At 41.1% G+C, this 17,311-nt stretch overlaps 1 protein-coding gene across 7 annotated transcripts in view; it reads right to left on the bottom strand.

The window, feature by feature from the left end:
* LOC149015792 (protein FAR1-RELATED SEQUENCE 5-like) overlaps window positions 1-17,311 on the bottom strand; it is a 40,270-nt gene that overhangs the window by 10,484 nt on the left and 12,475 nt on the right. For 3 of the 7 annotated variants that reach the window (XR_016173464.1, XR_016173465.1, XM_089155614.1), the window contains one exon: window positions 11,864-12,016. The exons of the other annotated variants lie outside the window; for them this stretch is intronic. Coding sequence is in view for 1 of the 3 variants with exons in the window: in XM_089155614.1 (XP_089011740.1) it covers window positions 11,873-12,016 (144 nt within the window). In the remaining 2 variants the exon portion in view is untranslated. The remainder of the gene's footprint in view (window positions 1-11,863; window positions 12,017-17,311) is intronic. 7 annotated transcript variants of the gene reach the window in all.

Genomic DNA, 17,311 nt, shown 5'->3' with positions numbered 1-17,311 from the left:
ATAGGGAATGATGGAGTTGGAAGGCGGGGAAGGGTAGTGGGGGTGCTGACCAACTCCAATAGGCTAGGTGATAAGACCCCTTATCTCGCAAGTCTATACTCGCAGGCAGGGCAAGCAAGATTCAAGATCTGCTGCACAGCAGCCAAGGATGGAAGGAAATAATTGAGAAATATAGACTGCTTTATAAGAATAAATTTGGGGTAATTCTGTTGCAATACAGCCTGCCTTTTAGGAATGGATTTGGAGTGATTTGGTTAAGAGATATGATAGGAAAGTAATTACTATTAGTAGGAGAAGGGAGATTAGGATAGACAGGCATTTGGAGTTGTTAGGGAAATAAGGGAGAGGGCAATTGCTCTCGGGTAGAGTAGGATCACCTACTGCTGTTCTAATGCTGTAGTGTGTTCTGTTCTAGAGATTATTTGATTAAAGTTCAGTATTATTATTATCTCTATGTGTCAATTCCACCATTGTTCTTCCGTTCAGATCGGGGTCTTCTCAATCTGGTATCAGAGACATCGATTCCAGGGGAATGGTAAAGAGCCGAATGGAGCAGAGGGTAGAGGAATTGGAGAGTATCATGAAAGAGATTTAAGGACAAGTAGGGGTCTTAGCACAACAAATAGAAAAAGGAGAAAAGGCTAATGAAGACTTCAGAGAGGAACTAAGGTTTATGTTTTTGAAAGGAAAATCAGCTGATGTGCATACCTTAATGCTGGAGATGACTGAGATCGATGGGACTCCAAAATATGGCGAGAGAATGGGCGAAACAGAGAAGTCGAGAGACTTCCTTCCTAGGCAACTTGAAATGCCGATTTTTATGGGGAGAGATCCGATGGGGTGGATCGCAAGGGCTGAGAGGTATTTTGATCTGTATAAACTGAGCGATGGAGAGAAACTCCGAACTGCAACTCTTTGTTTTGGGGGCAGCATTGGGGTGGATACGCTTCCGAGAATTACAGCAGCCATTGTTATCATGGAAAGGTTTGAAAGAGGCGATGATCCAGCGATTTAGTTCGGCACAGATGAAGACTTCCCAAGAGGCGATGATTAACCATAAGCAGATTGGGACGTTTGCAGCATATAGAGAAGGGTTTAAGAAACTTGCAGTGGCTGCCGGAGCTGTAGAAGAGGAATGGTTGAAAGGAGTATTTCTGGCTGGGTTAAACGAAGATGTGAGAGCTGAGGTTCGATTATTTGGACCCACTAATCTGGGCCAAATAATGGATCTGGCCCAAGTAGTGGAGGCCAAGAATGGAGTTGGGAAATTTAAGAAATCCTCTTGGGCCCAGCCCACTCAAACAGCCCAAACTTCAAACCCACGCTACATTAATTTCAGCCCATCCAACACCAATTATAAAGGAACCGGCACAGCTCAAGGAACTGGAATGAACCAAGGATTCAACATTCCAGTTCGCCCAAATCAAAAAGTCGAACCATTGTCTTCTTCCACACAGCTTCAATTTGCAACTACAACGGCGACAGGAAACTCAGGACAATCGCAGTGGCTATCCCAGGAAGAAATTAAAGAAAAAATGGACAAAGGAGTATGCTTCTGGTGCGATGCTCCATACACCAAAGGCCATCAATGCCCCCTGAAGCAACTAAGGTTGTTGCTACTACACGACGACGATAATCCAGAAGTTGCAGCGTCGGTAGGAGTGCTCGATGACGATAGTGTTGTAGTCGAAATTGAACCTGTGCTTGAGACGAAACTCTCGCATACTTCTCTGGTGGGAATCAATCCCCCACATACCCTAAAACTGACGGGGCAGATACATGGCTATGAGGTCATCGTTTTGATTGATTGCGGCGCAACGCACAATTTCGTCGCTCAATTGTTGGTGGAGCCGTTGGGATTGGAGGTCCAGAACACAAAATTTCAAGTCGCTTTGGGGGATGGAACGATTAGCAAAGGTACTGGAGTTTGTCGACAGGTTTCAATTCACTTGGGCGGTGAGATTTTGTACAGAGTTTTTACCTTTTCAATTTGGGTAGCATTGACATAATCCTGGGCATTGAATGGTTGCAGACACTCGGGGAGGTTAGAAGTAATTGGCGTTTGCGAACCATGAGTTTTGAATGGCAAGGACGACCCGTGAAACTGAATGGGGATCCGACTTTGCTGCGATTGGAAACGACATTGAAAAGCATGCTACAGTCCGTTCAGGCAGGCGGTGATGGATACTGGCTACAGCCTCAGCGTCCCGAATGTGAAGCTATAGAGGGACACGAGAGTGTAGTTGTATCCAATTTATTAACTGATTTTGCTCAACTATTTGCGGAACCCACTAAATTGCCGCCAAGGAGGAAACAAGACCACAGGATACGGCTAGCCGAGAGAAGTACACCTAATATTCGATCCTATCATTACCCACACTCTCAAAAGAACGAGGTCGAAAGGTTAGTATATGAAATGTTAACTACCGGATTGATACAGCCTAGTGTGAGTCCTTACTCCAGTCCGGTATTGTTGGTCTGAAAGAAGGATGGCGGGTGGCGCTTCTGCGTGGATTATCGTGCCCTAAATAAACTAATGATTCCTGACAAGTTCCCTATTCCCATAATTGACGAACTATTGGATGAGTTAGGAGGAGCCACAATGTTCACCAAGCTTGATTTGAAAGCAGGCTACCACCAAATCAGAATGGCGGAGGCTAATGAGGAAAAGACGGCTTTTCGTACCCATAATGGACATTACAAGTTTCTGGTGATGCCATTTGGGCTCTCAAATGCTCCGGCCACATTTCAATCACTCATGAATAAGGTATTTTGAGCACATTTGCGAAAATTTATTTTGGTGTTCTTTGACGATATTTTGGTATATAGCAGGATCATGGAGGAACATGTGGGTCATTTACGAACCACCTTTACACTCCTTACACAGCACAACCTCGTCATCAACCAAAAAAAATGCATGTTTGGGGTTGCTACACTGGAGTATTTAGGGCACATCATATCTAAAGATAGAGTAGCGGCAGATCCACGGAAGATCAAGTGCATGGTGGAGTGGCCCCAACCCAAAAATCTTAAAGCCCTACGAGGGTTTTTAGGGTTAACCAGGTATTACCGCAGATTTGTCAAAGATTATTGTAAGATTGCCGCTCCGCTCACTAACTTATTGAAGAAAGACACATTTCAGTGGGATAACGAGGCAACAATGGCATTTAACGCCCTAAAGACAGCCATGACGACCGACCCTGTGTTGGTTATGCCCGATTTCACAAAGGAGTTTTGGGTGGAGACTGATGCTTCAGGTTTTGGGCTAGGTGCGGTTTTAATGCAAGATGGCCATCCAACTGCTTACTGAAGCCAAGTGTTGTCACCTCGCACACAAACCAAGTCTGTATATGAGAAAGAACTAATGGCAATTGTGCTTGCTATCCAAAAATGGCATCACTACTTGATGGGGAGACGTTTCAAAGTACGAACTAATCAAAAAAGTCTGAAATATTTGCTGGAACAGCGTATTATGGCTACTGATCAACAGAAGTGGGTCTTGAAGCTATTGGGATTTGATTTTGGGATATTGTATTGATGAGCACATTTATGTGTGAAATCTTAGGGCATAAAGCATGCATTTTACACACTTTGAGTGGAGCTACCTTGGGTTTTATGATGTTTTTGCAGATTTTATGAGTTTTCAAGACTTGAGCGAATATTTGGAGTTTTGGGTATCAAACATGCGATTTTACACGTCAAGAGGTCCGTTCAAGTTCTCAAATGCGAAAATGGGCCTGACCTGGAGCATGATGGGCCAGAGATGTGATTATGGGCCAACTCCAAAGTATTTTAGAGATAAAGAAGCAAATTTTGACCTACGGCTGAGATTAGAATTTATTAATCAAATCTATAGAGATATTATTAAGAGAGTCCCAGTGGAGAAAAAGAGTCCTTGCACACCTCAATATTTCCTATTTGGGACATGGTCAAAGAAAGAAAAAGAGGAAAAATCCCGTTGTTGAATGTCTCTGTTCAGTTTCAATCAAGCCCTTCATCGAATGGTCATCCGGTGTCCTATCGAGCTGATTTTTGGAGGAGAGCTTTGCGACTTCTTAACTTTAAAATCCAACGGTGGAATTATGTATTTGATATCTCTAAGTCCGTCCAATTGGTACGCCAAAACCCTAATTGGTTGAGTCAGATAAGAACTTTGAGTTTTATTCAAATTCAGCCGTGCCTCATATCCCATGTAAACTCTATAAAAGGAGAGCATACTCCATCAAGGGAGGAAGTTTTTTGGAGCTTGGTAGAAGCACTCTTTCTTCTCTTTTCAGTTTATTTAGGCTTTCTCTAGTTTTCTTTGCTTGCATTTGTGAGATTTAAATTTTTATATTGAATGTTTAGGTTTAATTTTTTTTACGTAATGCAATTCAAGTTCAAGTTTCAAGTTCAAGTTTCAAGTTTTTAGATTCGTTTTTCTCTGGGTCTAGCAATTGCAAATTTAGATCATTCTAGATCTGGTTGTTAGGGTTGGTTGAGATTTGAATCGTTTGTTCAATTCGTAAGTAAGTAACCTTCTTTATTAATCTTCTCTCCTCCCTCCATTCCCGCTTCTATCTACCCCTCCATATTCTTAATTTAGGATTCACTTTCAACATTTATTTATTGTTCTCCCTTCCCCTGGATCCTTGATCAGAGATGCCTACAGTCGTGCCTCTCTTTGGTTAAGGTTTCCATTTTACTTTCTGCAATTTACTTTCAGCATTTATTTATTGTTCTCCCTTCCCCTGGATCCTTGATCAGAGATGCCTACAGTCGTGCCTCTCATTGGTTAAGGCTTCCTTTCCCTTTATTGCTTTGTTTATTGCTTTGTTATTTACTTTCTTTTATTTACTTTCTGCACTGTTTTTTTTTCTTTAATATCCGTTCCCCCGATCGGTGGACTGTAAATTACGGCAAAGGGTCCACGGTCAAAGTCATTATTATTATACTCCCCTTCCCTCGATCCAGAGCTGACACTCGGATCACTTCCCTTTTCCTTTTATTTTTATTGTTCGCATTCTTTTCCTGTCTTTTATTTATGCATTGATTGTGTTTAATTTATTTTTTATTTCAATTCGATTGCATTAGATGTATAGATTAGGATCGTTTAGTTTAGTTAATTAGTTAACAAAAATTGAATCATTCCACTCTCGCATTACTATTAAGAAGTTGAATTCTAAGTGGCATATCTCCTTGAGATCAGCCCGTTAGCTACACGATACCGTGCGCTTGCGGTTACTTTTAAATTTCACAAACAAGTTTTTGCTTACCTGAAGCCGGTGTTGTCACCTCGCGCACAAACCAAGTTTGTATATGAGAGAACTAATGGCAATTGTGCTTGCTATCCAGAAATGGCGTCACTACTTGATGGGGAGATGTTTCAAAGTACGAACTGATCAAAAAAGTCTGAAATATTTGCTGGAACAGCATATTGTGGCTACTGATCAACAGATGTGGGTCTTGAAGCTATTGGGATTTGATTTTGGGATATTGTATCGTCCACGCAGCGAGAATAAAGCCATCGACGCTCTCTCGCGACGGTCAGAGGGTGATATGCAACTTCTCTCTATGACAGCAGCAACCTGGCAGGAAAATGAGTTTAGACTTGGAAATTCACGCCTCAGAACGTTACTAGAAGATTATTCAAGCCTTGATGAAGGGATCCCCAGACTACCCTAGCTACAAGCTAAACCAAGGAACATTACTCTATAAAAACAAGTTAGTCATCCCTGAGGGGTACACACTCATTCCCAAATTATTGTCAAAGTATCATTTGACCCCATTCGGTGGGCATTCAGGGTTTCTGCAGACCTACAAGAGATTGGCGGCTGTGGTCTATTGGGTGGGAATGAAGGCTGTTGTTCATGACTTTGTGGCTAGTTGTGATGCTTGTCAACGCAGTAAATATCTCGCTATGAAGCCATCTGGTCTCCTTCAACCACTGCCAATACCGGAACGCATTTGGGAGGATATTAGTATGGATTTTATTGGAGGGTTACCCAAGACTAGAGGCGGGGATACAGTGCTGGTGGTAGTTGATCGTCTCTCAAAATACGCCCATTTCCCTGCTCTTTCGCACCCATATTCCGTGAAGGATGTGGCTATCTCATTCACTAAGGAAGTTATCCACCTGCATGGATTTCCGCGCTCCATTGTTTCTGATCGAGATCGTGTCTTCCTTAGTCACTTTTGGATGGAGTTATTCAAATTAGCTGGCACCCACCTGAAGTATAGTAGCGCCTACCATCCACAAACAGATGGCCAAACGGAAGTGGTAAATTGCAGCCTTGAGATTTACTTACGTTGTTTCTGCGCTCGCCAACCGAAGGATTGGATTAATTGGTTACCTTGGGTGGAGTACTGGTATAACACGACGTTTCATTCGGCCACTAAAATGACTCCGTTCCAGATTGTGTATGGCCATGATCCGCCTTCTCTCTTGCGTTGGGAGGATGGCCGCTCCAAGGTAGATGATGTTGATGTATTCCTTCGTGAGCGAAATCGGGCACTGGATGATCTCAAATCTAACCTCTGGGTGGCCCAAAATTGGATGCGAGCTTCCGCGGATCCTAATCGCCGGGAAGTGCGCTATCAAGTTGGGGATGAGGTCTTCCTCAAGCTTCATTCTTATCGTTTCCAAAAACTTGCCAAACGCCCAAATGAAAAGCTGAGCCATCGTTTCTATGGGTCGTATCAAGTTCTAAAGCAAGTGGGACCAGCTGCCTATCGGTTGCAGTTCCCGGCTGGGACCTGCATCCACCCTGTGTTTCATGTTTCGCAGTTGAAGCCCGCTGTTGGACAGCACATGGTTCCCCAGCCTCTTCCCTAATTTTTGCAAGAAAACGGCGAGTTGCACCTCACACTAGAACATTTGGTCAAAGTTCGCTTCTCTGCTCAAGAGGTGTTGGAAGTTCTGATTCAATGGAAAGGGCTTTCCTATTGTGAGAATACGTGGGAAGACTTTACTGCCTTGCAGTCCAACTTTCCAGACTTTCACCTTGAGGACAAGGTGAGACTATTGGAGGGGAGTATTGATAAAACCCTTATCTCGAGAGTCTATACTCGAAGGCAGGGCAAGCAAGATTCAAGATCTGCTGCACAGCAGCCAAGGATGGAAGGAAATAATTGAGAAATATAGACTGCTTTATAAGAATAAATTTGGGGTAATTCTGTTGCGATACAGCCTGCCTTTTAGGAATGGATTTGGAGTGATTTGGTTAAGAGATATGATAGGAAAGTAATTACTATTAGTAGGAGAAGGGAGATTAGGATAGACAGGCGTTTGGAGTTGTTAGGGAAATAAGGGAGAGGGCAATTGCTCTCGGGTAGAGTAGGATCACCAACTGCTGTTCTACTGCTGTAGTTTGTTCTGTTCTAGAGATTATTTGATTAAAGTTCAGTATTATTATTATCTATGTGTGTCAATTCCACCATTGTTCTTCTGTTGAGATCGGGGTCTTATCACTAGGGATGAAATTTGGACTGGAAAAAATGATTCACCAGTGCTGCTGTAAGTGCTGCTGTAAGGATCTCCCAAGGCTAGAAACTGTAGAAAACCACCATCAAACCTCCTCTCTGTTGTAACTCACTTTGCAATTTTTTTATTCATCCAAAAATTGAATTATTACAAGCATTGGCAATGCATTTAGAGCCTTTATTAGACAACTCTTAATAGAACTCAACTTTGAAAGCAAAAACAAACAAGGAATTCTGTTTTAAAGAGAACTCCTAAATAAGTAAAGAACTTTTAACATGAGCCCACAGGGCGTACCCCCCCCCCTTAAAAATCAAAACCTTACAAACTCCCCCTCCACACTTCACCCCCTTAGTGACTGTTAACACTTAACCATAAGATTTAGAATATCACCATAATAGCCCTATCGGAATAAAATGACCATTATACCCGTTAAATTATGTTGTATTTTCAAAGATTAACCACATCACATTAGAACCAATCTCATGACCTGACCTCCTCTTCTCTAGTCATCCTCTACTCCTCCAGTCACTAGAAAAAGGAATTTCAACTAAAACCAGTGAAAAATAAGAAGGAATAGGAAAGGCAACACAATTCGTACTTGTGGAGCTCATCTCGCCCTCATCTGCAAGATTGGTTCCCTTGCCCAGCGAAAGATTGCCAGTATTTTCTTCCTTTCGAATTCTTCAGTCAAGAATGAGAGAAAACGTTCCTTTTTCTCAGAGAATAATAGATCTGGTGACGAGAGTTTCCTTTTTCTCCCCTCTGCATACCCATCAGTGATCTGGGTGAGCAGGTTATCATCAGTTGGGAGCTTCAGATCCTTGGTGTAACCATTTTCAGTCAACTGATTCACAAATCCATCTCCAGATATATCAATCAGCTGCTAATCAGTATGAGTAACATGGGGGACATCACAGTTATAGGAGCTGCCAACAATATCTCCAAGCTTTTAGCATTGCAGGTATCAATTCCAACAAGTGACTCGTTGCACGACCATGACCATGCTTGCTAGTCCCAACAACCTTGCAAGGCCCTCATTTGATTACAATTTATCCATTCTTGAGGATGGTTCCAGCCTGCTGAGGGTAGTCTTGGAAGCCCTGACATCAGCCTTTGACTCGAAGTGGTGCTCTTCATCTGACATGGTTGAGCTTTGGAGGTTAGAATTTAGGAGTAGTGAAAGGTTTTGCAGGTGTCTTTGTTTCCCCATCCTTCGGTGACCAGATGAGAGGATGATCAGGAAAGAAGGAAGAGGGTAGAAAGAATAATGATCTGAGGTTAACTTGGTAATTTCATATTGAGCTTTTTTAACTGATTTAATAAGAGAGGGAAAATAGTAAAATCACTTTTAATGTTAACAGAAAACCAATGGTACGAAGTGTGGAGGGGGGACTTGAAGGGAGTTGGATCATGTTTTGAAGTGTGGAGGGGGACTTGAAGGGAGTTGGATCATGTTTTGAAGTGTGGAGGGGGGACTTGAAGGGGGGTGGATCATGTTTCCAATGGAAACGAAGGGGGGCTCATGCATAAAATTCTCAGATAAAGATGCAAAACTAAAAGGATTTCTGTGTTAAATAGAATTCCTAACAGTTAGGATATTATTATCCAAATTAAAGGCGTATGTAATATAGGTAAAATAAGAAGGGAAAGATATGGGATCAATTTGATATACGGGAGACATCTCATTCTCGCCGACATGGAAAGTAATTGCTAGGATAGTGATTCACTAAGATTGTGTCTAGGTTATATTAAGGGGAACAGAGGGGTTTAGAAGGAAGAAAAAATATTTCGTGTGAATGTTGGGCAGCAAGTGCTGTGGGAGTGTCTGGCGCCATTAAAGCCTGTTATTCTTCTTGTTTCTCCATTATAGTAATTAAATACAAGTAGTTTCTTAGAGTCGATCTGGGTTCTTAACAAAGCAGTATAATAGCAGTTCAATCCCAGGGATATGGCAAAGAGCAGGATGGAAAGCAGGGTATAGGAGTTGGAGATGATAGTGAAGGATGCATAGGGACAGTTGCCGATGATGGATTCCAAGATACGATCTATCGCAGAGCAGGTGGAGAGTGGGGGGACAGCCAACCAGGAGTTCAGAGAGGAGTTCCGGGCCTTCCTAATGAAGGGGAAAACCAACAACCTGAATTCCAAATTGCCAGAGTTAATAGAGATAGGACACAAGGACTTCCATCAAATGGAGAAAGCACAATCAGAGGGATGACTACCTGAGCAGCGTGAACAAAGGGGGACAGAACCTTGGCGAAACTTCCTCCCACGTCAACTTGAGATGCCAATCTTTAGTGGAGGGGATCCGATTGGGTGGGCAGTGAGAGCAGAGAGGTACTTCTCAATGTGTGGTCTCAGCACAACAGAGAAACTACGAGCGGAAACCATGTGCTTCAATGGACCAGCTCTTGGGTGGTTCCAATTTCATGAGCTGCAAAACCCCATGACTGCTTGGTCAGAGTTGAAGGAGGAGCTGAGACGGAGGTTCCATAGGACGCTTTGATAGGGCTTCGACAGGAGAGTTTAATCGCTGAGTATCGGGGCCATTTCAAAGCTCTTGTTGTCATCGCCAGAGATGGAGATGAAACATGGTTGAAGGGGGCCTTTCTATCAGGTTTGGAGGAGGAGATTAGGGCTGAAGTGAAGCTTTTTGAACCAAAAGGTCTGACCCAACTTATGGACCTGGCTCAATCAATTGAGACAAAGAACCAGGCCTTTGTGGGCTAAGTGAGCACAATAACATACAGCCCATGAGTCAATTTAATACCAATGCAGCCCATGAGTCAATTTAATACCAATGCAGCCCAACATTATTTAAATATTAACTCAGTTGTTTCAAGTGGACCAGCGCCCAGCCCAACACAAAGACAGTTGAAGGGAACCAGCTTTGACCCAAGGGGTTCAATCCAACCCAAGTCCAACCAGTTGCAGCAACAACTAACCCAGCGACCACGCCTACATCATCTCAAGCAGCTACGACCCCTACTAGAAAGACCAAACACTCTCGTTGGCTAACCCAAGAAGAAATTAGAAGTAACATGGACAAAGGCTTATGTTTCCGTTGCAATGCACCATATTCCAAGACCCATCAATGTCAGAACAAACAACTTAGGTTTTTGCTTCAGTATTCCAATTAAAGGCATACGTGACATAGGTAGAATAAGAAGGGAAAGATATGGGATCAATTTCATATACGGAAAGACATCTCATTCTCACCAACATGGAAAGTAGTTGCTAGGATTGTGATTTACTAAGATTGTATCTAGGTTACATTAAGGGGAAGAGAGGAATTTAGAAGGGGGGGGGGGGAAATATTTCGTGTGAATGTTGGGCAGCCTCTCAGCTGAGGGCAGCAAGTGCTGTGGGGGTGTCTGGCACCACTAAAGCCAGTTATTCTTCTTGTTTCACCATTATAGTTATTAAATACTAGTAATTTCTTGGAGTCGATTCTGGGTTCTTAAAACTAACTAGACTAGGATAGTTAACATATTATGGACCTACTCAAATAACATAACAAAATAAGAAATGCGACTAGATTCATAATAAAATTCGGATTCTAACTAGACCCCAAAGGACTCATTTAGGGCTGCCATAAAATGACCAAAATGCCCTTTTATTTGGATCAATTTTCTGCAGCACCACAGGGTGTTGGGCAGCGACCTAAGGCTTTCTTACAGCCCTTGGGGACACTTTCAGGCAAGTCATAGGGCCTCACATCACTCCATCTATCAATGCAAAATATGCACGAACTCCAGTGATCCAAGTACAAAACCATTGACCAAATGGGCAAAAATAGGCTTAAGAGGCTGCAAAAAGGGCCTGCACTCCTCAAGAGCTGTGCTCCCCATCAACCAAAAGGAGATTAGCAATGCTTTGACGCTGAACTCATCATCCATCCATGTTCATGCTGTGGTGGGCTGATCTCTACATCTTGAGCCCTTTAATATACTCAAAAGTGTCGATCCACAGGCATGATGTCCTCATCAAAAAGAAAATGGAGTTAAGTAAGGCACAGCCCAGTAAGTCGAGAGAATCTGAGCTACATGAGGTCTGCAACATGGATCCTTGCCTCCAATAGGTTATCTGAGGTTATACTACTTTTAAGACCAAGACCATGCATGTTCTGACTTACAAAACTTCTACCAAGTCAGCTTTAATGTGCTCATTCCTCACTTTATCCTTCCGGCTTTTCCACACATCCATCTTAGCATCCTAATCTCTACTACACAGAGATTCCTAATATGATATTTCTTAATCGCAACAAATAGCCTGATGCATCATAGTCAGCGCTACAACAGTACAATAGGACTTTCTTTTAAGCATTAAATGAATGTGGCAGCCAGTCAACCACAGAAACAGACAAACGTTAATTCTCTAAAACATCATGATCTATGTTACCTTCCTCATTTACAATTGAACCCAAACATCAAATACAGTCGCCACGCAGTATCTCTGATGCAGCACAACCATCATCAAGTTACTATTCACGCAACAGTAATGTGAATGGTAACCTATGAGATCATTCTTCACATTTGGTGAGCCGAAGTTCAGCTGGAAAGGAAATAAAACAGGAGATGTTGTTCTGCGTGAGAATTTTAAAAATAAAGATAGATTTTATTATTTATTTATTAACATAATTATGTAAGTAGAACTTTAGTTCAGGTAGGTTATATAGGAATAATTTAAATGGTCAAGAATGCTATTTTCATTGAAGTATGTTTCATTATTTTATTTAAACGCTTGTGTTCAGCTTAAGGAAGACAAAAGAAAACACAAATTAAAGATTGAGCTTTGTATGTTTGCTGCCAACACCCCACCCCCACCCCCCACCCCTTTCTCTACAATTATATTCTTCTTCTTATGAGTATTCTTCACTCTCTTCCCCTGCTACAACTCTGCTCTTCTCAAGTTCCCCTTTGTTCCCCGTCTTCTTTATCCTTCTTTCTTCTCTACTCTGTCCCCCATGAATTGTAATCAGAGTCCATAACTGGGTTAAACTCATATCTCTTGGATTCTTTACCCTCTTGATCTCTCTTCCTTGCTATGTCTTCTCCGTGCAAATATTTTTCTGTCTTTTATAACCCTTCTACTGTTCCTTCTCTCTAATCATTTGCACCATTGTTATCATAAGCGCTTTACATAATATAGACCATTGTATTGGTTACAATCTAACAGTATAGGGGGCCTTAAGGAGAATCCATTAATCATAGAACCTAATGTTGTCAACAAATATTAGATGGAAGCAACAGTTTCAATATTCCAAACTAGATACTCGGGGAGTAATCATTTAAGGAAATCATGACGCTAACAATCTTGAAGTTGGACTCTTAATAAGAGAAAAGAAGAAAAATCATACTCATAATAAGAACATAAGAGGAGGGGGGCTGCAAACTTGCAATGCAAAACATTTGATTTATGGCTTCTTTTATCTTCCTTAAGCTGAATACATGCATTTAAATGATAAAAGAGATGTACTTCAACCTAGGACTCTTCACGATTTGAAGTAAATAAATTATTCTGCTTACAAAATTATCCCGAAAAATACACAATAAAATCCTACATTATGTTTAAAATTCTCATGCAAAACAGCATCTCCTATTTTATTTTCATGCCACCCGAACTTGAAGCCCACCAAATATGAAGAATAATCTCATAGGTTATTGTAGAATGAACAGTAACTTGGTGATGGTTGTGCTACTCAATTATCCCGGAGTTAGAAAAAAGAACTCGACCATGACTTTCATAGAAAAGGTCTACATTAATTGCACGGCATCCATAAAAAACAAGCATTGATTGGGCGATGATGCAACACTCACAATCAACTTCCTACTGAGGTATTTGAGTTATACCCAACTAATGTTCTAATATAGGCCATCAGGTTGATTACGATCTAATAGTATACTTGTAGGTAGTAGTGTTGTCTAATATCTATGAAATACTAGCTGGAAGCAACATGTAAGTATTCCAAACTAGATACTCCAGGTGTAATGCTTTACGCAACCTTGGTCCTTGGGTATAAACCCTAAACTTAACAATCTTAAAGCATTACAAAATAGTTTTTACAGTTTACTCCTCTACGAGTGTCGTTGATAAGAACCCTCTAATCCAATGCCAAATTTAATATAAAAAACTCAGCAATTCACAAAGATAGCAGGTTTTAATGGTGCCAGTCACCCCCAAGACCTCACGGTGCCATCAGCTAGAGGCTGCCCAAACTCACTCACATAATAATTAATCCCCTCTCCTCTAATTTCTTCCTATTTATTACCCCTCAACTAACTCTAACCTCACTCTCTCGGCCACATGGCATGATCTTGGGGTCCTATCACCACCGACCCCTTGTAATTCACCTTTTCCTCAAGGTAGACAAGGTGAAGGAAAATTAAGAGCTTGATCTTCACATGTTTGCCACACAACCATCTCAATTTTGCATCGTTCTCCAATGTGGAATAACAGATCCACTCTCCAAGACATCACTGGTGTCCAATACCGCTGTTGAAATGTCTACTCCCAGTACTGCCACCTGAAAGATTGACTGCTTGCCACCTTGAGCAAGCCTCTGTGTGATTACCACAATCAAAAGATTTCCCATAAACATCAGCAAAATGTATCTGACTCAGAATATTAGAGTCTGAAAGTAGTGAAGCCATGGAAGGGTAATCAGTCCCAAATTCAGTCTCCTTTTCAAGCAATTCTGCCCTGAAACTCATGCAATTTGCTACGTGAAGCATCCCATTTATCCAACCAAAATACATTGATACGATACATGGACAAGTAACCCAGGGATACTGCTGTGGCACAAGCAAGGTGCGACATCTCAGCGAGATAATGCCTTTCGCTGATTGCCGAAACTAGCGAACCGGCGAAATCTCCCCGAGATTTTTCCAGCACATCTCGTGACTTTCTTCTCTAATCTCTTTCTTAAAGTAGCTGAGTGGCAGCTAGCGTGTGGGTTCACAGGTGCGGTGTGTGGTGTCCAAGTATGCTACGTAGCCAAGCTTGACTTTTGAAGTCATGAGGAAGTGTGAAACTTCCTCACCCATCACATCTTTTGTCCCATTAAATTAAAAACCCTTATCTTATGCTCATACCTGCACTCATACTACTGCAAGACTTACCTCTTGTGGAACTGTGGAAGTCTCTATGGTCGACAATAGGTTACCCAAAAGGCCATTGGCTATGAGCTGCCGTATGGTGCATGAACTGTTTGCGGATTATGGTGCAGCTGCAGTGTTTTCAGGGAGGTATTCAAGGTCGTCAGCTCCTACTTTGGAATACAATTGAATGGTCCCTCCTAGGCATAGTTGTCAAAGTGGCCGCCTAGGCGACAAAGCGGTTATTCAACCGCTTTGTTTTGAACCATTTAATTGACGCCCAACCTGCAAAGGAACTCCAAGGCTCAAAGTGACATAGAACCTATTTTTTGCTCCGGGGCGGCCTCCCTGGACCCACGCCTGCTCACCAGAGAGTGGGACCCCGTGCCGATTGACAATAGAATGTGAAGCATATAAGCCATACTCAACATCAAGAATCAATGAATCAGTAAATGCCTAGGTGAACGCTTTGACAACCATGGTTTGATGAGATGAACTTATGTTTGAGTTCTTTTTATGAATAATTTTTCATAATTATGATTCTTGAATGCTTGTTTTTTTTTGGATGAATGTGACTATTGAATATTTGTTTAGCTTATTATAGAAAGTAGATGTATTGAAAAGTAGTTTAAAAATAGTTATATTGAACACATTTAACCCAGCCGCTTTGGTCGCCTTATTGCCGCCTAAGCTCTGCTTTGTCGCCTAATTGCCTAGGCAGAACCCCAATTGCTTTGGTCGCCTGACCGCTTTGACAACTATGCCTACAGCCCTACTGAAGTGATTCTAGTGAAGATTAAGAGCTTCTTCTCTGCAAGGCTACAAGTCTACAACTCCTTCTCTGCAAGTCTGCAACTCCTTCTCAATAATCGATTATTACCACCAACAATTTGTTCACAACTCAAGAATGGAAGTCGAAGAAGCAGACAATGATTCCATTGAAAGAAAGAGATATACAGCGAAGTTTCAGCGATTTTCACCAATATTTCGCAAGTTCACCGAAAAATCTTAAATTTCGTTTTTGGACCCATTTTTATTTCGCTAAGTGTCGAATCAAGCGAATTTTACCACATTTCAGGTGAAATTCGCCAAAATGTTTTTCCATGGGCGCAAGATGTATTTGCAATTTTGCAACACCTAAGGTTTCCACTATTACGTTGGCACCATAAGCGCTTCTCTTTGCAAAGAGCTGAAAAAACAAAGTCGTATAGTACAATGAGATAGCAGCACCAAGCACCAAAGCCTCAGCAACACTTACAATCTCAGCCAAATTAGACCAGGCATGGGAGAGAAATTCCAAAGATTTTGTTCCGAAAGACCCTTCAGTGGATCTCAGAGCAGTCGCCCCAGAATTGTCAATGACTATATTGACGAGCATCACGGTCTTGGCATCCTATCCCTTCTTTGATGGAATCGACTTAGTAAGAAGCATCAGGTCTTTCGTGAGCACCCTCTTGGTTACTAAAGTTCCAAATTTGTGTATAGTCCTTCACACCAGTGGCCAAAACAAACGTGCCAAAAACCTCGGGAAGATAGCATCAAATGTAAGGGTCTTCCACTCAAGGTTGTCACCAGCAACAAGATCGACGTCCATCTCAACCGCAATCGCCTCTCTCTTCGCCTCTTTCATCATCACTAAATTGCGAGGTTGAAGACGATGGTTTTCCCCTTTGTTGGATCAGTCGGACCGCTAGTTTGGTTTGTCCTTGGTTCAAATTGGTCTTGAGGTTGGATCTTGGTCCATCTGAGTTATTTGGATTCAAGTTATAAATGAGAGAAATTGGGTTTTGATGTAACGAAATGGGCCAAACCAATAGTAGATCTTTTGAATTGGTTGGGCTCAAGTTCTTAAAGACAAGGGTAGAAAAGGATGGGTTGGGTATTGGGTTACAGGAATGGGCTGGGCTTGGGGTTAATAGACTGGGCTGAGCCTAATAAGGTTTCTTAGTGAACTTGACAGCCCCATTTTCGACTTACCGTCATTTTCGAGCATACCGAAAGATATCGCCTCAGACATTTCAACCCTATTTTGATTTTTTTTTTATTTTTTATTTCTCTTTCTTTCATCCCTCTTTTCACCTAATTTCTACAACTCCATTTCATTCAAACACTAGATTTGCTCCTCCATTTGTGCATTTTCTCAAATCTTGCAAGGTGAGTAACCAACTTTCTCTTCTTTTTTTTTTTTTTTTTTTTTTTTTTGCCTTAAATCATCTTAGATTGCTTCCAAATTTAAATATATTTACTTTAGAGTGTTGATATATGAATTTGTAGTGTCAAAATTAATTTTTATTCTTCCTACTATTTTTTATTTTTCTGTTATTAAAAATTATTTAGTAAATTATGTATATTGCTAAAAATGTATATGTATAATACATGTATGAGCTTCAAATTAATGTATGTGACAGTTGAGACACCATATTGCCGTGATGGTGTTGAATTAATTTTTTTCTGTTAATTATGTAATTTTACTGTATTTAATATATATTTAAATATTAAAAAAACTAATTAATTTTTATTTTAAATTTAAAAATAAGAGAGTATTAGTGGAAGCATGTATGCAATTTTTGGAGCATGTTGTGGATATTTTTAAGATAGTTAGTGTGTATTTTATATATTTTATATATTTTTAAATTATTTATATATTAAAAAATACTTATATAGTTATATATTTTTTTATATATATTTAAAAATAGGAGGTTATTATTAGAAGCATGTATGTCATTTTTGGAGCATATTGTGGAGCTTTTCA

This window comes from Hakea prostrata, chromosome 5 (assembly GCF_041222555.1).
Source record: "Hakea prostrata isolate BN-2017 chromosome 5, UWA_Hpros_2, whole genome shotgun sequence".
Taxonomy (NCBI): Eukaryota; Viridiplantae; Streptophyta; class Magnoliopsida; order Proteales; family Proteaceae; genus Hakea; species Hakea prostrata.
Note: the sequence above shows the minus strand (reverse complement) of the source record. Positions and strands in the feature narration are given on the sequence as shown.